Source organism: Pleurodeles waltl, chromosome 4_2 (assembly GCF_031143425.1).
Source record: "Pleurodeles waltl isolate 20211129_DDA chromosome 4_2, aPleWal1.hap1.20221129, whole genome shotgun sequence".
Lineage (NCBI taxonomy): Eukaryota > Metazoa > Chordata > Amphibia > Caudata > Salamandridae > Pleurodeles > Pleurodeles waltl.
The window spans coordinates 747,728,014-747,751,825 of NC_090443.1; the positions used below are offsets into that span (position 1 = coordinate 747,728,014).

The 23,812-nt window shown below is 42.0% G+C and overlaps 1 protein-coding gene across 1 annotated transcript in view; it reads left to right on the forward strand.

The window, feature by feature from the left end:
- Positions 1–23,812, forward strand: part of VAV3 (vav guanine nucleotide exchange factor 3) — a 1,144,177-nt gene that overhangs the window by 450,528 nt on the left and 669,837 nt on the right. Inside the window, exon 8 of the mRNA XM_069232407.1 lies at positions 15,598–15,701. Coding sequence (XP_069088508.1) covers positions 15,598–15,701 — 104 coding nt within the window. The remainder of the gene's footprint in view (positions 1–15,597; positions 15,702–23,812) is intronic.

Consider the following 23,812-nt stretch of genomic DNA (forward strand, 5'->3'; position numbering starts at 1 on the left):
CCACGCTTCTTATACGTTTTAGGTATGCTACCCCTGCGAAGGCCTTTGTCTCTCCTTCGAGAGATAGATCGTCATATCCGGACTTTTGTCTGGGGATCTATACATCCGCGGCTGCCTAGAACCACGTTGCTTGCCAGACATGAGTACGGGGGTTTGAGTCTTCCTTCATGGCACTACATCTCTTACAGATGGTCTTTTTACTCCCAGGAGTACGAGATCCACCACATTGGGTGGAAATAGAATGAACGCTTTTGCGTTCGGCATCAGGACTTCAGGTTCTATATAATGCAGACCCGATATCCCAACGAATTCACAACTCCATGATTGGAGCCATGCGAAATGCAAGGCAGCAAGCACACCGCTTATTGAACGTAGATCCCCACATACATGACAGGCCACCCGTATGGGCCAATAAAGGTTTTCGCATTGGGGTAAAGACCATTTTTTGGAAGGACTGTTGCTTTAAAGGTCTCACACGGGTGGATCAGTTTCTCATGGGGGACAGATGGAAGTCGTTCCCGGAACTTAAGATGGAATTTGGTCTCCCCAAACATCACTCATGGCGCTTTACACAGCTCAGACATTGTCTGATGAGCCGTCTTGGGAACCCCCCTCGGCAACTCACTCAATCCCCAATACTTCATTACTTGGAAAACTGGGGGCAATTAAGGAAGGCTGTATCAGGCCTACAAGCTTTGTTGAATCAACATCTTTTCTCACGCCCCCTCATGGTTTCCCTCAAGAATAAGTGGGATGCACGCCTGTAGGTCAAATATGATTTGGAGGATTGGGCAGATATAATCGAGGCCAGAGACCGTAGAGCACAAGAGGCCCGCTTGAAATGTAATCTTTTTAAAACGTTACATGACTGGTATTGGACTCCCCAGAAACTACGTACTGTGGGGTTATTGCCTCATGCCTCCTGCTGGAGATGTCCTCATGCACGCTGTGACTTGCCTCATATTTTACACGACTGCCCGGCCATACAGCCTTTTTGGTGATCAGTGGGGCCTACCCTTAGAGAAACACTACCCTTACCACCCTCCCTCACCACTCCCCTTCCTTTGCTGCATGACACTGGAGAGATCTCAGATTTCTCCAGGCCGCAACATCGCACTAGCCATGGCAAAGATATGTATTCTCAGATATTGGTGAGCGGCAATCATACCCTCTCACGGGGAATGGATTTCTGCAATGTTTCAGGCTGCTTCCCACAAGTGTCTCATTTATGACTTACAGGATAAGGCAGACGTGTTTTTACAGACATGGTCACCCTTCCTCTCTGGGCCGGGGAACTGATTATCCCCCACGGGGAATACGTCGCGGAAGCTCCAATGGCAATGCGCCTTTCCGATAACTTTATCATTATACCCCAGTAAGAACTGGTTATTATTACACTTTTTTGTTTTATGTCGGACCCTACCGAGTGCACGCACACATTTTCTTCAGCTCCCTACTCGGTCCTCCCAAGACAATACCGACCATTTACCTCCATCTCTTTTCCCTTCCCTTCTACACATTGGTCTCTCATAGACGTATCTTCTGTTCTCCTCCCTGTTCCCTCTGGGTCAATTGTCCCCCCTTTGGTCACTATCATTATCACTATCACTATTACTATCATTATAATTTGCATTATCGTTATCCCTCTCATTATCATGCTCATTCTTATCTACACCCTACCCTCTGTCCTCTCTATTTTTCTCTGTACTTTCCCTCTTGCTTCTGTCTTTCCTGTTTCTTTCTTTGATATTCTCTTCCTCTTTCTCTCCTTACCCTCTCACTATCATTGTTATTATCTTTTCATAGTTCTGTCTTTCTTTATTTGTCTTTTTAATTTTGTATACACCCCTTTTTTTGTCAAATACCCTTTCTTTAACTGAGACTTTATCCATGTCACTGCATACCATTACTCGGAGACACCCACTCCTCTTCTCCATATGGCTCCCACCGGGGCACTTCTTTACCTCAATACCCCTCCTTTTTATGGCTCATTTTGGGTCTTTTCTTATTTAGTCCATGGGAGGAATATCACTCCCCCGCAAGCCCCGTAGACCATCATGTCCCGTCTTTAGTCAGAAGTTCCCAGTTTATAGGTTCTACAATGTTATATTATGTCCATCCTCCGTTATTTCTCTGCGGCATTCTGACGCTCCTTATCACCTCCTCCCCCACTCAGATGAGAGTTATTGCAGAGTTATTGGGACTTTTGGTGATGGGGCAGGTTGGAGAGGGCAGGTTTGTTAACCCTGTTAGAAATAGATGTATTTGTGCCCTTTCCTGGGGCCTGAGATGAGGTAGAGGGGAAGTATAATTGCATAATTGCAAAATATGTTATTTTATTATATTATATTTTTGCATCACTCTATTGAGGTCTGGTATTATGGTATTGTATTATTTTGTTATTGTACCATGGATATTCCATGTAGTATATTCCAGTGGACGTTCATTGTCTTTAATTTTCACCTGATTGATATTTTACTGGTGTGGCCCTATCAGATTTTCAGATGTATGATATATACGGATTTTGGAGGCTTCTTGTTTGTTTTTTGTATACTGCATATTGTTTTGAAATATGACAATAAAAATATACCACACAAAAAAGGAAATGCACAGGAGATGATGGGCAGCACATTTGTTGATGGAAAGAAATGCATTGTGAAAGAGAGTGTTTACATGTTTGTGTGTGCATACATTAAAGGGTGTAGTGTGTGGTAGAATGTGGTGAGTATGATTGCTCAGTGACTTGTGTAATACGACTCTGAGAGTCTGTCTCCGGAGGAGAGTAGGAAATTGGCCATGTGTAATGTACAACCCATGTTGGAGTCTGTATCATGATACTCATTGGGAGCAGCTTGGTTTGTTCTATAGTGGTCAGTGTCAAATAGCATTTAGGTTTCAGTGAACCATGAACTGCTTTTTGTTGCGTATTGACTCAAAGCTATAAAAATTCATACCACTGGTTCCCCTTAAGCAATGTTAATATCCTTGATGTCTATTTGCTTATTAGTTTTTCCTCTGTTTTCTAAATTCGTTTAGGAAATGTATTATATTGTGTTCTTTGCGTTACATTTGTTCTGCTTGAATATAACTTGTATTTCTCTGGGGATTGTTTGCAACTTGTGCCACAGCTACCAGGGGTGGAGCAGAAATTATTTCAGAATTGTTTGGTTTGAGTTTTGGTTTACCCATTAATCTTGCGTTGTCTTCATTCCCACACTTTTCTTCCATGCTCCACACTAAGTATGCCAGATTTGTCAGGGTTTGTCTGTTCTTGTACATCTGTTTCTCTTTCCCTCTCTGTCTTTCCTACTGCGGCCTAGCTCAAGGGGTCTGTAAGAGCTCAGGAAATTATTTGGATCAGGTTCTGACAGCCCCATTTAGGATTAGAAAATCAAAATAAAAGTGTTAAGGCTGTCCTTTGTTCTGCCAGCTGTCCTATACCACCAATATGATTGATGTCTGTAATGTGCCCATTTGTTGACAACACCTCTGCCTCAGGGGTCTAGAGACCAGGCTATTTTCCTCTGATGGGCAGAGGTGTTAACTTTAGCCAGAAATGTGTATTAGACTGGAAGTGTCATGAGTGGAACAACTGATGTAAGCTGGTGCTGGCTTGGGCAGCCCTAAGTTCGTTTTTATACGGTTGATTTTCAACTCTCCTTATTAAACACTATTTTGTTAAGCTGCTCAAACAGAAACTTATATTCCTAGCAATTCCCTAAGTGGAGCTGTGATATAAAATTTTGAAGCACACCTAGGCCTGTCTTTGGAAAATCATACCAAAATCTCCAGTGTAAACAATGTTTTGGCCTTCAGTCACTGTGAGGGCAGCTACTTTAAATAAATTTACTTTTTACATTAGGCATCTTGCTCTGTGGACTCACAAGGCAACATTATGGATGGCTTATTACAGTGCCTTTCAGCTGCAGCTATATATTATTGTCAAATGCACACCACAACTAACATTTGGCATTTAATTCCCATGACATTTATGCATTTTCTGCATCAACTACCATTTCTTCACAGGAAAGTTGAACAGACCCATTAAATGTAAGCAATTTTACCAATACTATTTTAGGACCTGACGGGTGTACAATTTCTTTAGCCTGATGCCCAGGACATATTGTTTGGGGTCACTGACAACTCAGTTTCATGGTTAATTTGTCCTTGGGATAAGTAGGGCCAAACCCCAGCACCACAAGGCCATACCATAATATGGAGCAGGGAAGGTAATTGGCAGAAGTTGAGCTAATATTTGTCTCCTTATATTAATGCTGTTCAGACTTGTATTTATAATTCATTAATTGGAAGCCTTTATTATTAGGGTGACTGCTCTCAATAAATATAAGCTCAGACTGCACTACTGACAGTGGTTCCAGTAAAAATGTGTAAACACGTTTGCAAAGTTCAACAATATGAGGCATCGTATAATGGTCCCAGAATGCTCTCTTATTAGATTCAAGTATTTGCAGAAGCTTGTAAGTAAGATTGATGACTCTTTGCACTCAAAATAAAATGTTCACAAAAAAGCAACTAGGAAAAAATGTTTTGCTAAATTACTTTTAACTTTTATGTGCCATCTCTTTGAAGCACCAATTAGTAAAATGTGTTGGTGCATGCTAGTATTTCCGAAAAATAGTCGTAATGGAAAAAGCAGTGTAACCAGTTTCAACAAGATTATGGGAAACATGAAAATAAGTAAGCATTGGCAAAGTCGTAGAACCAACATTGGTGGTCAGTCTTTTGGTTTTGTCAATGCATGATTTGTTTTGGTATGGCTTTTGTAAAACTTTATTGTTGTGGGAACTGCTGGGCCCTCATCATTGTGACCAGCATTGGCAAAAAGCAAAGCTATTTTTTGGTCTCTAAATGCTCAAAATGCCACAGTAGTTCCTGGCACTGATCAACTCTACTTTGTGTCCCAATATGCGCCTTATGAAAGAGAAGATTTCTATCACTCACAATAAAGCCAGCCGACACAAGGATAGAGTCCGAGAGATCGAATTTTATTAAAACCAAAAGGTCTCGGTTAACGGCAGACCTAATTAAAAGCCCAATTCTTAAAGAAAGTCACAAAAGTGCACCCAGCGTAGATGTCTTTGCATTAGTGCAGGTTTATGTATTTTATGAATTCACAATAATTTACACAAGTACACCAAAAAATTCTACTCACAGAAAGTATTTGTGAACTGTATTTTAGCACAAGCAAACATGCATGTGTAGTATTGCTCATGCAAAAATCCGTTGAGCGTTTACTAATTCACTTTCCCCTTAACCAATTTTTCTTCATCCCTGGAAGAAGTTCTACTTCTGCCCTTGTCAGGAGTACATTTCCAACCTTTTCTCCTTATGGATGGGAAAAGATTAGAAAAGAGCAGGTGAAAACCCTTAAACATGTAAGTTAGTAGGTTTGCACAGACTCAAAAGGGCATTGAATCAATTGAACTATTGCTTATTGGTACCTACATACCCACTGTGTAGACCTTAGGAAAGGTGTCAACAATAAGAAATTCCTTATACTTACCACTATAGTATTAGTTCTGGCATAATCAGCAAGGCAATATTCAGAGTTCTTATATAATGAGACTGCTGCCATAATTTGTTGCTGCACTACATGGCACCAAAGCGATAAGTAGATTTTTTTCTACAGGACAAGTAAATGTATGAAGCAACTTGTCACATGGACGAGTAGATATTTTATTAAAATCCACACCCCTGGCCTGAGCACATACATTGTGTTACTGATTACCAATGTCACAGTGCACAGATTCCAAATACCAGCAAAGGTAGGGTTCAGAACACGGCAAATATTCAGGGTGATAATGCAGAAAAGGCAGATTCTATACAAATAGTATATTTAGAAAAAAAGAATTTAGAAATACAGATATTGTAGAAATGCGCAATAGTTTTTCATATTCTGGAAATAGCAAATTAGGACTGCAGTTATTAAAAAAGTCCCTTGTTCACAATAAGGGTTTGGCAGTCCATTATGTGAGGGCAGGCAACTGTCCTTTGAAAGGTAAGAGTCAGGCCCTCCACCCTTCTAGCTCAGGAAGACCCATTCAGTATGCAGATGTGTGCAGGTGTGGCTGAGCATCCTGTCTTTTTGTTTGTCTGGGTGAAATGCACAAGGGAGCCGTCAACCAGCCCAGCCCAGACGTAGATTGGAGACAGGCTGTAAGGCACAGAAGGATTTAAGTGCAGAGAAATGCTCACTTTTTAAAAAGTAGCATTTAAAAAATAGTAATATAAAATCAAGCTTCACCAATAAGCAGGATTTTGTATTACCCTTCTGGCCATACTAAATATGACCTGTTTACCCTTTTCTGATCAGAATCTACCACTCAAACAGTATATAAGGTTAGCCCTAATGTTAGCCTATGAAAGGAGCAGGCCTCACAGCAGTTGAAAACAAATTTAGGAGTTCTCCACTACCAGGACATATAAAACACACAGATATATGTCCTGCCTTTTACCTACACAGCACCCTGCCCTCTGGGTTACCTAGGGACTACTTTAAGGGTGACGTATATGCAGAAAAGGTGGAGTTTAAAGCTTGGCAAGTACTTTTAAATGCCAAGTCGAAGTGGCAGTGATACTGCACACACAGGCCTTGCAATGGCAGGCCTGAGAAAAGGTAAAGGGGCTACTTATCTGGATGGCATAACCAGTGCTGCAGGCCCACTAGTAGCAGGTCCTGGGCACATGCAATGCATTTTACTAGGGACTTACAAGTAAATTAACTATGCCAGTTGGTTATGAACCAATGTCACCATGTTTTTAAGGACGAGAGCATGTGCACTTTAGCACTGGTTAGCAGTGGTAAAGTGCGCAAAGTCCTGAAACCAGCAAAAAAAGTGTCAAAAAGTGGAGGGAGACAGGCCAAAAGTTGGGGGTGACCCTAAGGCTGTCAGGTCTAACAACCATTAATATGACATAATACATTAAGCCAAATATAAGCTCATCCTTTTACGTTAATAAGTACACTTTGTGATTATTGGTGGTCACTCAAGTAGGCACATTTTCAACTCATGTATTCATTTTCTATGTTAAGTCATTTTCCATGCAGATTCATCATGCAGAATACATGAATATTCATTAGTAAAATTTCAGCGTTAACAACACGTCCATAATTTCTTCCTAACCTGCCAGTATCTGAGTCAAAATGTAGTAGCTAATTTCATTCCTGCACTAGCGGGAAAGGTGCGCTGGGAACCAAATCACTTACTGATTGGGTACAAGCAGATACAAGCAGTGTTTTGTGAGTAATACTTAAGATCCATATCGCCACCAGTAGCTCTGGCTTCCAAGGAAGAGAGCAGCACGCCTGCCACTGTAGCCTCACAAGCCTGAAATCCATCACCATAGAAACCCTTGAGCATTTTAGGCATGGGCGACAATTCACCAAAATGCCAGGTGTAGCGGAGGTGACGTCACATGCCCTTTGACCTCCACTTTCGTTCACAGACACATACTTACACATACACACAAATTCACACTTACACACACATTCGCTCACATAAACCTACTGTCACCTGCAGGCATGTACACACCATCCGTTTAAAAGCATTTCTACTTATGTCAGCTGCCGTGGAAGTGTATATTCACATTTAACATCTGCCTCTGTGTTTTTGCCACTGAATTAGCAACCTCTGAAGCCAGGGGTCGCAAAGGGCAAGCCAGGAGTCTCAAAGGGCAAGCGACTGCTGAATGACGTCCATGATGTTGGGCTCTTTGTTCCCAGAACAGAGACAGGCTTGTGTGCAAATGGCACACTTGCAGTGCCCCACACGAGTCCACGTCCTCTTCCACAGTGGCAAAAGTGATTATCACAGACTTGTACTTGTCTTCGTCTCTTTATATAAATGTGAATCTCGTAGACAATGTCATCCTTTCTGTAGACTGTACCAAGGGACACAACAACCCTTGAGGTGAAATGTAACACAGATTGAAATACCTTACATTGTCTAGAATTTAGACCTCCCTTGCACTTTTTGGGGGCAGTCCGGCACGTTATACCCTTATAGTGGCAAAAAACTAGAAGAACATGCAGATGTAACTATGATATTGGAACCCAAATGACCTAAGTAATATTACATTCATGCACATTTAAAAAAAGATGACCCATTGTGTTTGTTTTGCGGTCTCTCTCTCTTATTTCTGTCCATAATCACTGACGAATATATGACCCTAGAAACTACGTGCAGCTTACCTCCAAAAATAGAGTTGCAGTCAGGAAATGTACTTGTTCGGAAGATTCAGCAGCATTTTTTAAGTACATTTAATTTACTGTATTTAAAAATAATCTTTACTCCTGAAAAGGTGTGCGTTTTTAAAAGCTACGCCTTACGCACAAAGTTGGAGCCTTTTCTGACGTAATTTTATTTCCACTTTATTTTATAACCTGCGTTTTGGAATATTCTGAATTTTAAAGAGTAAGCGTATAACAGAGAGATGTATTTTAGTTATTGTTCATTCTCCCTGCCTTGTGGTCGCTTACGAGCACTTTTAAAATGGAGTTGGGGAAAGTACGTTAGCCACTTGGCTGTGGAGAGAAGGAGGCGTGCACGAGTAACATCCAAGGCACAAACTTGGCGAACGACCAATGTCTGCAGACAGAAAATATGGTCTCGTGGTGTCGTTGCCAAAAACGTCTCCATGCTAGCAAATGGCGCAACACACTGGTGTTTCTGTAAATCATGGTTAAGGCAAGGGACTTACACTCCGTTCTACAGAGGGAAAAGGTAAGTACCTTGAGTATATGTAACTAGGTCCCATATAAAGTGTTCCAATGCATTCGGGACGTGTTGGCGTTATATACAACTGCGAAAAAGTATTGATTTTGTTTAGCTTTAAAAGCAATACACTATAATACTGTCCTGACATTTACTGTAGCATGTTCTGCCGTTTCAGTGAAAAATGTTCCTAAAACTTAAAAACAGGATGTCTCGGCTGTTTCCATTTTTATTGAAGTGTATTTGGAAAAAATACGAGAACCCATATTTTGACACAGGCATAAAAACTCTTCAACAGCATCTTCAATTCACCCTATGCAGAGGTTCTAACACCATCTTGCATTTTGAAGTTATCTTCTTCAGATGTATTATTAATTTGTGATTGTATATCAGTCAGACTTCAGAAATCCTTCTTGCTCCAGGATATACTTTCTTTGTTCTACGAACACTTAGGCCCATATTTATACTTTTTTAGCGCCGCATTTGCGCCGCTTATTGATGCAAGAATGGCGCAAACTTACAAAATACAATTGTATTTTGCAGGTTTGTGCCGCTTTTGCGTCAAAAAATGACGCAAATGCGACTCTTAAAAGTATAAATATGGGCCTTAGTATTTAATGAATGCTGGCTTGGCATTCAGCTTTGTTACTGATATTGTTTTTTTTTTTGTCCTCATTTACCGCCACAAGCAGACTCAGAAGGGAGACCCCACAAAAATAACTGTTTTAAGCTCTTTATAGTGTCCCCAAGGAGAGTCTCTGATCGCCAACTGCCTTGACAGTCCACAGAGAAGGTATCTCAGGAGCCACCGGTGGTATAATCATAGGACAGTGCCAAACGGTTGTTAATAGTCCTGCCTTGATTTTCCAGCCATTCGTTCAATGGGCCCCAAAACTTGTGTTGCACTTTTTTTTTCCTTTCGCATCAAGTCTTAAGCTATACTCAAGTGATTCTTTCCACTCTTGGAAAATCGGAGGAAAAACACTGACCCATTTTTTACAAATTTACCTCCTAGCCAGTAAAATTAGGTAGAAAAGCAGCTTAGCACCATCTCTTTTGATTAATGGCTTGTTCTGCAGACATCCAAAAATCACTAAAGATGGGCTTACCTGACAGTTAATAAAAAGAACTTCCTCCATTACCTCGCCCACCTCATTCCAAAATCGAGTAAGCTTGGGACACTTCAGAAACATATGTAGATAATCAGCCAGAGCTAAACCACATTTCTTACAAGCCATCGAGTTTCCATGCCTCAATTTAGATAATTTCTCAGGAGTCCAGAAGGCCCTGTGTAGTGAAAACAGATGATTCCTTCTTACAGAAGCAGAACTGACTGTAGCATATAAAAGAGTTGTAGATACATGCCATGAATCTCTTATCTGTTCTCCAGGCAAGTCTTCTCCCCACACTTCTTCCAGAAGGGTAAAATTTCCACCCACAATCTCCATAATTAACCAGTACCATTTTGTGACTTCCTTGTATAAGGGGGTCCTTTGGTAAAGCAACTCTTCTAATTCATTCGAAGCCCCCACCTCCTCCTTTACACATTTCATCCAGGTAATTATCTGAAGGTATTTGAATTTGGATAGATTTCCCCCCACGGCCATGTTAAGAGCTTCGAAAGACTCTGCACATCTATTGCTGACCAGGTGCCCCCACTCCAGAAAACCCACCTCCTTCAACGGTACGGCCAGCCTATCTTTGGTCCATTCCGGCGAGCCCAGAGAGTTCCAAATTGGGGCATGCTTACTGTAGTACGAAAGCTTAGTACCTCTCCGCACAGCCCACCAAAATTTTCCCAGTTCTAGCATTACCTTAAATCTTATTTTCTTGAAGACTTTGGGATCACCAAATTTATACAGGAAGCCTCTGTGGGATAAACCGTCAATTTCCATCATTACTCTACAGATCTGCCCCATCTCAGAGTCCCCTGGTTCATTGAGTAATTCTCTCACATTTTTCAGAAGGAAGGCCCACGCGTAGTATTGCATATCAGGCACAGTCAGCCCCCGTTTCTCTTTCCTCCTTCTCAACTTCTTCCCAGTGATACGCACTCCTTTTGAGGCCCATACAAAGCTACTGATCTTTCCCTGGAGCCTGCTCAGCCACTCTTTATTAAACATCAGTGGGCCCAAAATTAAAAATAAATTAGAATTTCGATAAAATCGCCATTTTAATCAAATTAACCCGCCCTATCATAGTAAGGGGAAGGCTAACCCACTTCTTCATTAACCGTCAGACCTCCCTGAAAACCTTGTGAAAGTTGGCTTCTGAAAGCTTATTTATGCCATGAATTATGATGATCTCCAAATATTTCACCTCCGTTTTTAACTAAAATCCTATCTGTACACATATGCCAGGCCATGACTTCCATCTTTTCATTATTTACAGCATAATCACTAAATGTTCTAAACTCCACTGTCAGCTCATTCAAAGCTGTCAATGTTTGACCTAAATTTGCTGTACAAACCATCAGATCATCGGCGTATAGAGAAACCTTTCTGTACCAGTTCCCACACCAAAACAGGAGTATCGTCTGATCTTTCCTAAGCTTGCAAGATAGAGGTATATATAGGTTAAAAAATACCGGTGATAATGGGCACCCCTGTCTTGTTCCTCTTTCAATTTTCAGAAGACAACTTAAGGAGCCGTTAACCAAAATTCTTGCCTCAGGATTTTGCTACATCTTCTGTACCACCCCAGTGAACTTTCCACCTAGGTTAAAAACCTTGCATACAGTTCTCAGGTAACCCCGGTTAACCCTGTCAAATGCTTTTGTAGCGTCTACCATTACTACCGCCAAACGTTATTGACATGTAGTAGTGAGATCTACTGAACCTACCAGACCCTGTGTTAACTCTTGCATTAATCTACCTTTCACAAAATCCTTTTGATCTACATGTACCAGTTTTCCCCAAACTTCGCCTAATCTGCCATAATTTTTGCGAAGATTTTATTATTGCAATTTAACAAGGATATTGGCCTATAAGAGTCACAAAATTTAGGGTCCTTTCCTAGTTTCAATATTAATGTGATAGTTGCTTCTTTCCAGGACGGGGGAGCACACCTCCTCCTTCTAAAATATTGTTACATAAATTCACAAAAAAGTTTGCTATGCATTTTCCCAGGGCCCTATACACTTCCATAGGTAAACCATCAGGTCCCGGTGCTTTACCTAACTTGCCTGATTTTCTAACTCGATCCACTCTTCCAGCCATATCTGTTCATTCAAACCCCTACTATCCTCATCATTCAAAAGAGGTAAACCCAGCTCTTCTAACCATCTTGTTACCTTCTACAGGGATGCTTCAACTTTATCGGTATACAGTTCTTTAAAGTAATTTTGAAAAACTTCTCCTACCTCCTTGTCACTTTTCTTGAGACCCCCTGAAGTCACATCCCATATTTCTGCCACCCTATTTTTACCTGTATTAGATTTTATTTTCCATGGCAGCAATTTGCCACAGTTTTCTCCATATTCAAAATGCACCATCCTATTCACCTCCCATCTCTGCTTAATCCTCCTCTCCATCACAGCTGTCAGCTCAGATTGCAAACCCTGATCCACCTTACAAAGCTGGATTATTTCTATCTCTCCCAGATCTGCAAGTGTCCATTTTGATTCTATTTGCTGAATCTGCTTCTCTAACCTACTTATCTCTTCCTTATACGCTTTCCTCCTAAAGGAGGCTATTCTAATTAATCTCCCTCTCAGGAATGCCTTGAAGGCGTCCCACACCAAAGCTGGCATAGTTGAACCTGCATTAAGGTTAAAGAATTCCTCTGCCTTGGCTTGCAGCTCAACCACCGTATCTCATCTAGTGACAAGGTTCTATCCAAAGTCCATCTGCCATTAACAACTTTTCCTGTTAGCAAAATATCCAAACTACCTGCGGAGTGATCTTATAGGTGGGCTCCTATGCGTACTACCTCCTTCACACTCTGTCTTAGACTCCTATCTAATAGAATGCAATCGATCCTAAATTGGTGTCTATCATTTTTGTTGTTAAATGTATATCTGCGTTTAGACCCCATCTTTTCCCTCAATATATCATGTAAGCCCAATTGGGACATCATAGTTAGTACTTGGGAGCGCATTCTCTCATTCATTCTAGATCTACTCCCTGAAGAGCTATCTAGATAATAATTTAACACCACGTTAAAGTCCCCCATCCACATTTTGGGGTCCGGGAACTGCAACAGATGCTGGAATAAATCAATTAGAGGTACAGTGTCTTCTTTGTTACGTATGCACAGTCAAAAGCCACCGACTTCCCTATTACCCACCTCCCCGCCCTGTCTACTGGTCCCTCCTGTAAGGATATATTGGGATGCTTTTTAGTTAAGATAGCCACCCCTTTGCAGCCACCCCTCTGACCAGAACTTATTATCTGTTGGCCCAATTGCATGATTTAAACACTTCCATACATTCTTGCCTAGACAGGTGAGTCTCTCGTAAGACTAATACATTCGCTTGAACGTCTTTTAAATTTTGGAACAGCCACTTTCCCCCTATTTCTCATCTGTAACCCGTTGATATTCCAGGATAGAAGCCTCAACTCCTTAACCTCTGACATTTAACTTCTATCATTATTTTCGAATGCAACTTCCCTCCTAAGACATCCCTGTTCTCTATCACTCTGAGGAAATGTTTTTCTTTTCTTGATTTTTTATCTTTTTCCCTTCACGCTTCCCACCCTATTACACACTGCCCCACCCACAACCTTCCCCCACCCCTATCCCCACCTACCCACCCATACAACCCTGGGAGAACCACCCCTTAGCTCCTTCCTTTTGGTGTTGTTGCCTCCAGGGGTAGGCATCCGCTGGGACCAGAATTTAATATTTACCTAGACATTCACGCTTCAGAATAACAAAAAGGGAAAAAAATAAAATAAAACTAGGAATGGATCTTTCCAGTCTCTACACCAATTTAGCTGCCTTTTTCTAAAATCCTTATCAGATCATCCACCTCTCTACCATCTTTAAAATTATACATTTGATTGTTTGCTATTACCCTCAGAGAGGCCGGTAACTTCAGCTGGGCTGTGGCCCCTAGCTTCTTAAGAACATCAATCTTCTTTCCCAGCTCCCATTGTTTATTCAATGTAACACTTGAGAGATCAGATCTGATCTCGAAGGGGACTCCATCCATCAACAATGATTTCTTCCTCAGTGCAGCTATTAAAATGTGTTCCTTAATTGCATATGTATAAAAACAAACCAAGATTTTCCTCAGTCTGTCCCTATTTGTGGGCTTCCCAAAAGGATCCCTATAAACTCTTTGAATGTCTTTTGCAATGTCCACCTCTGAATGCTCCATTTGTAATCCTTGTTTGATCAGGTGGACCTCCAGCCCTTTTAAATCATCGCCTTCAATGCCCTTTGGGACTTTTAAAAGTCTCAGATTGTTCCTCCTCTGATTATTTTCCAAAAGCTCTAACTTAGTCCTAACTTTTTCCTCCCCTGCTTTCAAGCTATGGATCTTCTCCTTATTATTCTATACTGCTACTTTAAAGTCCCCTACCTCTTACTCAAGAGCAGCTGTCCTTCCCACCAAATCATCAAACTTCCTTCCAAGGACCGCACATGTCTCTAATCTCTTCCTGATTAGAACTTGATTTTTCAAAACCAACCTTAACTTTGAGAGACAGGGCTTTCAACATTCCCGAAATGGAGTGACTGAGAGGGCGTTCTACGTTTCCCTGCTCCTGATTTTTCCAGCTCCCAAGTGGCCCAAGGCTGAAAGTCTTACAACAAGAGTTTGTACTCCGGGATCCCTGATGTTGCTCCTGCTGTGGAGCGCCCACTCCCAATTCTGCCAACTCCTTCTCTGTGAACTCCAAGGAATCTTTGTCCATCTCCCGTTCTCTAGGAGGCACTGAGTTGCTTCCCTCTTCCCTTTCTGACGGCTCCAGACCGACAAGAGCCTGTAAATTATTTACACTGCATTCAGGTTGGGTTATTCAAAGTTCTCCCAGATCCATGTTGTCCATTGAAGTAGCCATCTTAGTGCCTATGTCGTGTTGCGCGGCTTGTTGAAGTGAGTCAACTCTTCATCAACCAAATTCCTAGGTGAGAGCTTAAAGTAGCTCTCACTGATGGAGTAATTCTAGGTTTATTACTTAGAAATCTCCCACATTTTGAGTTTAGAATCTCTCTACCCCTTTTACTTGCACAGCCTTGGTCCTTAATTGCTCTAGCAATAGCTTTCCTGGAATCTGCAGGGGTGTTATATCACTTCTCTTTAGCCCCAAAAATCTTCCTGTCACTCCTCAACGAGTATACTGGACTTTTTCCAAGTCTCCCCTTTACTGCAATCTCCTGCTTCTTACTAACAGCAACCAGCCCCCCTCCAACATTTGTGAGGGCATCTGCCCTCACCTCTGGTTGTTTAGCAACTTTCCCACGTTGCTCATGCACCTCGTCAGAGGAATATAAATCGCGCCTCTCCACATGTAAAATACCTGCTTGTACAAACTCCTCAGCTCTTGTCACTGCCCTCCTGCCGGATGTCCTTGCTCTGCCGCCTCTCCCCCGGAAGGGGATCCTAGTGGCAACCTTTCTGTCACGTCGGAGCTCTGATGCTGCCTTTGACCATATCATAGATTGCTCTGGCTGCGAAGCGCCCTTCCCCCCTCCAGCGTGACTCTCTCTGGATGACCATTAAAAAAAAGACTGGTAAGTTATATCTCTATACTTGGCTTTTTTCCCCTTAATTTTCCACAGTGCGTTCCATTTCTGCTCCTACTCCTGATCATGGCGGAGCCCCCTCCTGCGGCCGGCTACTTAGCCGGCCATCATGTTCCCCCTAGCCCTGCCACGCATTACTGATATTGTTCTTGTGTTTCATGTTTTATAGGATTTGGTGAAAGTGCATAAAAGCCTCATGCACGAGGTACATGACTCAATCACAAACAGAAATGATCAAAACCTCTATCAAATTTTCATCAACTACAAAGAAAGGTGAGTCTTATACGACAAACTGTGTGTTCATATTTAGTGTTCTCAGCTCTTAGTTGTACTGATGACATATTGTTTGTTTTCAATGACGAATAACCTTTCTACAATGATACATACTTTATACCATTTTCCACACAATACAATTTACATATAAATAAGCAGAATATATGACTTGATACGTATTATATTGTGCAGTAGAACTCAATTGATGAGAATTCTACTGGTACTCGGCAAATGTATACAACTGCGAATGAATTACTGTTGTGTTCTTGTAACTGTCTAAACGTGTGCACCTGTTAAATTGTGTAAATGCACAGTAGTCTCTACATGTGCATCAATTTTGTTCCAGAAATTCCCATAGAGTGGTACTACATGCAAAACAACATATTTCTCATCTACATTAGACTGTTTCTTTGCATGTTGATATTTCCAGGGCAACACCACCATGAAAGCAAGGGCCTAAGGCCTGCCAAAGGAGGTGACTTCATTAGGCACCATACAATGTATTCATATGTCCACCCCATTCATTCAACATAGTGAGCCAATCTACAAAGAAAGTTTTAAATGCTGACATACGCTGCATAAATCTGGGCAAGACTGTAATTTACACATGGCTGACCTATTCAGAACAATTTCTGGCCCATGCCATAAGTAACTTATAGTTGTCAAAAAATATGCGAGTAAGCTTGTGGTGTTAGTAAAAATGAGCTGGTATGTGCCCCATTCCTACCCATGCAGAGTTTATGCTTATCATAGAATCACACATAAATTAGGACATTAAAGCAATTCCAATTTTTTCAATTTAATTTCTCTATTTCCTTGCTGTCCCTTTTCTTTCTAGTCATTCAGCCTGTGAAAACTGGCAATGCTGATTTACTTTCAAACATTTTTTGCCACACTTAAACTGTGTGTATTTGGATAGATACAGCATGAAACAAGCAAAAGTGCATTGTACGAAGCTGAATCATTCAGATGTAAATTAGATGTGAAGAAAAAGGAGACCTACATATAAGCACTTGTTTGTGGATACTTACAAAAAAACTATGGGTGCTCACCTAAAGTGCCTGCCCACATCTGTAGCATTACCCTAGGAATGTCCACTTGAACACATATAAGTTCTGAATTTGCACTTAATTAATCCATGTTACATTACGTAAAATGCTGCACACACAAAGTGGATAGGGCACCTTCTGTGAATGAAACCACAGAATGTCACACTTCACCATTCTATATCTTATGGATATTGTCAAGAACATTATCATGGGGAATAATGCAAACTATCCTCAGTCTGCACATGACAGTGAAGTCTATTAATATTCTGGTGTGCAAACTTTGTGGCTTGGATTTTTGACGAACCTGGACTCTTAGACAGGTGAGCCATGCACAGCCAGCAATGATTTGTCAATTGTCTGCGGGAGCAGATTCAACTACAGTATAATACTAGCAGAGCAGCTGCTGTGAGGCTAGTGCAAACGAGCCTCAAGGGCTTCAGGCAGGAAAAAGGTAACGTTCTAAATAAATATTTTTTAAAATACAAATCTAACTTCATCATTGAACTGAAGTTTTAATAAATATTAAAAATAGTTATTGAATCTTTTTTCAAGCTGGTCTCAATCCCCGGATTACTGAATCAAAATTTTAATCTGTAGTCTAGTTTCTTCATGGAAAAGCCAGGACCCTCAACAGTGAAAATAGCTTTTTAGGCTTGTCATGGCAAGGACATGCACCCTACTTTGTGGGCTACAGTGCCTACATAGGAATGACATTAATATATAAATCAAAGGTTTTTCCCTATCGAAAGCTTTTTTTTAGATGTCCAGCTGGAGGTTTAAACTTTATCATTCAGACTGCAATTGTAAGCCTAAAGCCATATTTTCCTGTGTCACAACAGTGGATGTCACAGCAGGTGCATGTGTACATTGGTGACATTTAATTGTCTATGCAATGGGTGTAGTTTCTGCGCCACTTTATGGCCTTATAGGAGTGTTAACTATCCCATTCAGGGATTAGCCAATTTTTACATGTTTTAGGAGTCAGAACACACACAGTGGACACTGACCAGCAGCTTCCCAGTGTGCAGCCTTAAAAGCAACAATTACATTACACGTTGGGCAGATTCTTATTTAGTGACATGAAGATAGAACACACCATTAGAGTGAAGCGAAGATAGAGTTGAACATCTGACACACTATCCAATAGGAAGAGAATTATATATATTTACAGCAGTATTTCTCACGACCTTCCAAGTTGCGTCATTGACACCCAAACCTTTTCTAGGGACTTTCCAGTGGTTTAAGTCTTTTACTGCTAAGAGGACCGAACAAACACCACTAGGCCCTCTGTCACTTGCGCCAGCACCACTTTTTTGGGGTGTGCAATAGGGGTCAGTCCTGACCTCTTTAGTATTAAATCTCACTCTCCAACCATTGCTTCTACACCTTCAGCAAGTCATTATGATACATAAAGGATGAGCCTAGAAATCCGATTGTTGGACTGCCACCAAATACACCAAACTTACTTAAAATGAAAGCCCTCCACATCTGAAACTCTCCCAGTACAAAGCAAAGTGAATTGCCAGCACTTGTGCGTGTTATCCTTCTCAGTGGATGAGTAGCCCAATCTAGTCTCTTTTGTCAGAAATCTTGGCATGTTGCTGATTCTAAACTAGACATTGAAAGCAAATTTCTGCAGTTCCTGAGATCTGTCTTTTAGAAACATGAGCCCTTCTTTGAATATTTCCTTTTCAATCATTTGTTCACAGAATAATAAATGTCAATGTATCTATACAGTCTCAAATACATTATATCAACTCTGCCTATCTGTGGCTTCCTGTAAAAAACATTCAGCACCTCCATAAATTTAATATGTTTCTAATTTGAAAAAAAGGATCCATTGCCAAATTACATACCCCACCGACACTAGTTACATGTCATGAAACGCACCATTCAAAAATTATGTACAAGCTTTACCATAAAAGTGGTCATACGCTTCTGAAAAAACAGCAGAAAATACTTTTTTGCTTGTGATCTAACACCACTGAAAAAAGCGACATTTGAAACTCCCTCAATGAACTATTCCGAATGGGTGTTAGAAATCTTTTCTGTCCAGAGTGTACAATTACAGAATAAGCTACCTCTAGAAATTCGCACTGAACCTTCCTAGATAAAATTCACGATATCACTGAAAACCTGTTTTTTTTCAAGCTGACTGATAGAAACTTCACAGTTAGATGCCAATCTGGTTTGGTATACCACCAACAGACTCCTTTAGAGTGCACGTTTGTGCTCTAAAAATATCAATAATATAAATAATGATGCTTAGGTCTGCATGTGTGAGTGCATGTGTGCATAAGTATGTGTGCATCTATGTATATGTGTGGATGCTCGAATATTTCTGTGCCAGTGTGTGTGTATTACTCTAGACATGTATATGAGAGATCTATTGTCATGTAACATGGTTAGATCAAACTATGAACAATGTTAACATACCTGTTTGGTAGTGCTTTATTATCGGGCACTGAGTACCCGCACTTCTTTAGTTTGACAAGGAGAGAACCTGCACTTCTCAGCAGTGCTGCAATACATTTAATGGGACAATACTGTCACTTCTCAGGAGCAAAAAGGTACTCTAAATAGTCAGTAACTGCTGTAGCGTTCTTCCCAGCCTCTGTGCCCACCGATTGCTTCACCACACACACATCTTTATTTGTCTATTATATCTGCAAACTCAAAACACTAAACCTGCATTCACTTCACCACATTCTAACACCCATGTCATAACTCTTCAGAGTCCTTCAGGAGCCAAAAGGGTTCCAACATTTATACTCACACAACTCTACAACTTCACTTCTGAATTTCCATTTAAGTCATTGCTGTTTGGCGTGGAATAACACTTTATAAAGTCAACAACAAGGCTGAGGTCTGGTAGAGGCTAAGTGCTGTTTTTGAATGAAATTTAAAGAACTAAATGAAATGCAAGACTATCTGCTTTACTTGAAGATTGAATGGCTCTAATTCATGCTTATGCAGTGCTTTAATTTGGTGTGGTGGGGCAATGGAGTATTAGCTAAAGAGCATATCCACATAATCACACTCAGTATTACTCCGTCCCCCTCTCACACACAAATACACACAAGAGCAATCACTCTTCCTCACAAATCAGAAGAACACAAGCACACACATGTACAAACTCACACAAGAAACTTGCTCTCTTTCGTTCACACACACACACACAGTCACACATATGTAATTGCTCTTCACATGCATAAATACATACATACACACTCACATAAGCATGTGAAAACTCATAGTCCTGCTGTTTGTCATACTCACATACTCAAATTTATGCTCTGCTCTTCTTTAAGTGCACAGGCATACACACACAGAGAAGCAGCTCCAAAGTCACAAAAAACTCTCTTGCTGTTTCCCAGCTATGCATGCTTATGTACTCTCTCTTCTGCACACATGCAGGGGTACTCAAACACACACAAGCATCTTCCAACTCATACAAGCACACTCTTACTTCCACACCTGAGAATGATGAATTTGTTTTAATTAATATAGGACCACACTATCTTTGTTCTCATTCTTGCCTGTAATCACAGTTAGACTGCTGAGACTGCACAGGAGTACCGCCTGCCCACCTGCCTGACCACCACCCCTCATAGGAAAACAGGGGAGACACCAGGGAAATGTTGGCATTCCATAGGCCCATCTTTCCCTACAGGGACATCGAGGGGCATGAGATGGCCAAAGACCACCAGGGTCTCAAATTTAGACCACCCCAAGGTGAGTATGTCCGGACTCCTGAGACAAAATGACATATCTTCACTGCTGGTGGCGTTACTGTCTCAAGAGCTTTTTATTTCACTGATCTGCTACTACAACCTCCTGTGGTGAGGCGCTGCTGAGGACTAATCAGTGACCCCCCCTTTTTCTCTGCTCTTCCTCTCACCCTACAAAACACTCACTGAACTTAGTAGTTGGCCCATTTACGAGGGTTCAGGATCAGGGAAATGCGCAGAAGGTGCTGTCTCCTGTTGCCCTCACTAGCAGGATGCTCCTGGCTTTCACCACAGGGACTGCATGTCAAGCATCACACTTCTCATGGTCCACACAAAATACGACAGGGCTGCAGCGACAATGCCCGGTGCCAAGGGCACCAGCGAGGTCAAAGGAGACACTCGCTACAGATATGGCTTTGGCGACTACACTATCAGAGCTTCCCGCAGGAGGGGAGATATGTGGTCCTGGTGGGGCTATTAGATGGACTCCCTCTGTCCTTAATTTCCCTTTACGCACCCAATACCAACCAAGCACTTTTTCTACACTCCCTTACTCTGGCACTGCTGCAAGATGTGATGGCCCCCTGCTACTAGGGTGGAAAATGTAATTGTGTACCAGACTCGAGCCAAGACCGCTCACACCCACCCACAGTGGGCACAATCCAGTACACACACCCAACACTTACAATAATGGGCCTCTAATACCCAGGTGCTGGATGCCTGGCATAGCCTGCAGCTCACATCTAGGGAGTACTCCTACTACTCGGGTCTACATGACCTACACACTAGAATAGATCTTTTTTATTGTAGCCCTGATGCACTTGCTCTGGTCTTCCGCACTGATTACCTTGGACGCACCTCATCAGTTTATTGCCCCCTGCCAATTCAGCTATACTGGGGATGAAGTTGCCTGTGTACACCTACCTGACGCTTTCCTCGGATGCCCTGAAGGATACAGCGTTTAGTGCTGATCTATCAGACTTAATAACATCATATTTTATGGATAACTATGGCACGGCTTCGAACACTGGTATTGAGTGGGTCGCGTTCAAGGTCATACTCTGCCGCCACACAATCAAAGCGGTATACGGGGCTAAATTGGCATTGTGCAGGGAACTTTATTCGCTTGAAGCAGACATCAGGTGCTACTAGAGGTTATCCCCCCAATAAGGTGGCAGATGCTGCTCAACTGGCATGGGGAGGCTTTCATACAAGACAACACTAGAGAGACTGGGCAAAATAGACTACAAGGAATACTTAGCTAGAAAACATGTGGAGGGCAACAGGGTGGGCAGGCTCCTGGCTTGGCTCCTTCGTTCTTCCACTCCCAGGACCCCTATCACTGCCCCCTGTGATGAAGTGGGTCTCTTGCTTAACACTCAGGATGCTATAAACACTGCTTTCACTCCTACTACACTAAATTATATGCAGCTCTGCAGACGGTAGGTCCACCTCTAATTGCACCCTTCCTTGGCAACATATGCCTCCCGCAACTACAGGTATCCCAGCAAGTGGACTTGAAGGCCCCTCTCTCGGAGGCAGAATTTTCGGACTTGATTAATGGCATGCAGCATGACTCCCCGGCGTGGATGTCTGAGAGGTGGAGTTCTATTCCATTTTTAAGTCTCAGCTTATCCTACATCTGCTCAAAGTCTTCAATTTGGCTTACGCTGAGGGCATACTCCTCTCGTCCCTCTGAGAAGTGGCACTGGTGGTGCTACCTAAGCCAGACAGGGACTCTGCTGCTGGGGTCATACTGCCCTCTCTCCTTGTTAAACTCAGACTGTAAAATCCTCAGAAAGGTGCTGGCCAATCGGTTGATTCCCTTTGCACAGCTTGTGATACATTCTGATCAAAACAGGTTTATGTCTGGTAGGAGCAAGTTCCTAAATCTGTGCTGTCTTTTCATGTTGATGGACTCAGCATGAGCATCGAGCGCCCACTGCTGGGCCACGTCACTTGACATAGAAAAGGCATTCGATTTCTCTAATAGATGGCTCTACTGTACAACTCGCCTCTTGTTCGGGTGTAAATTTACAATCTCTGACCCTTTCTGCATTGAGTGTGGCACCCGTGAAGGTTGTTCCCAATCATTTTTGCATTGGCTATGGAGCCATTTGCATGTTGCCACCAGAAGCAGGCCTCAAGCTGGGTATTTATGCTGAAAATCGCTGCCATATAATCTCTTTGTATGCAGATGACACCTTAGTGTTCCTGTGGGATGATGGTATGGTAATCCCACGGCTTATGGGATGGCTTCACCAATTTGGAGTATCCTCCAGATTGAGGGTAAACTGGGACAAGTCCCATCTGTTCTTTCTGAAGACAGTGCTACCGAACACACAGCTCCTATGGGCCTCTGACTTGTTTAAAAACTTGGGGATCCAAGTCCACCACTCAGATAAGGACTTGGTCAACAGAAACTTGAGCAGGGCCCTTACAGGAGCAAGATCCTCTCTCCGTATCTTGATGTCCATGCTGCTTTCTCCTATGGGTCGTGTTGGACCTGGCATCCTTGGCGTGGTTTCCCCTATCTGTTTGCCTCTGCCTCCTGTATTTTTTACTGTGTGGTGGGTTCATTTTTGCTGGTTTTAGTACTCTGGACACTTTACCACTGCCGATCATTGCTAAAAGGCAAGTGCTCCCTGTGTAAATTGTCATTATGATTGGTTATCCATGATTGGCATATTTGATTTACTAGTAATTCCCTATTATAGTGCACCATGTGTGCCCAGAGCCTGGAAATCAAATGCTACTAGTGGGCCTGCAGTACTGATTGTGCCACTCATATGAGTAGCCCTGTAAACATGTCTCAGACCTGCCATTGAGGTGTCTGAAAAGCCCAAACCTTCCCTTTTAGTACATGCAAGGCACCCTTAAGATAGGCCCGCAGTAGGGTGCAGTGTATTTAAAAGCTAGGACATGTACTGGCGTGTTTTACATGTTCATAATAGTGAAATACTGCCAAATGCGGTTTCACTATTGCAAGACCTATCTCGCCCACAGGTTAACATGGGGATTGCCTTGAAATATCTCTTAAGTGCAATTTTCCATTGGGAGCAGATAGAGATTAGGAGTTTGGGGTCTCTGAACTCACAATTTAAAAATACATCTTTTACTGAAGGTGGTTTTTAAATTGCATGTTTGAAAATGCCACTTTTAGAAAGTGCCCACTTTCTTGCTTAACCATTCTGTGCCTCTGCCTGGCTGTGGAATACACATCTGGGTCAGGATGACAGTTGGGCTGGTTGAGAAGTTACTCTAGACAGTCACACAAAGGGAGCTGAGGTGTAACCCTTCACATCCTGATAGGTCTTCCTGGGCTAGAATG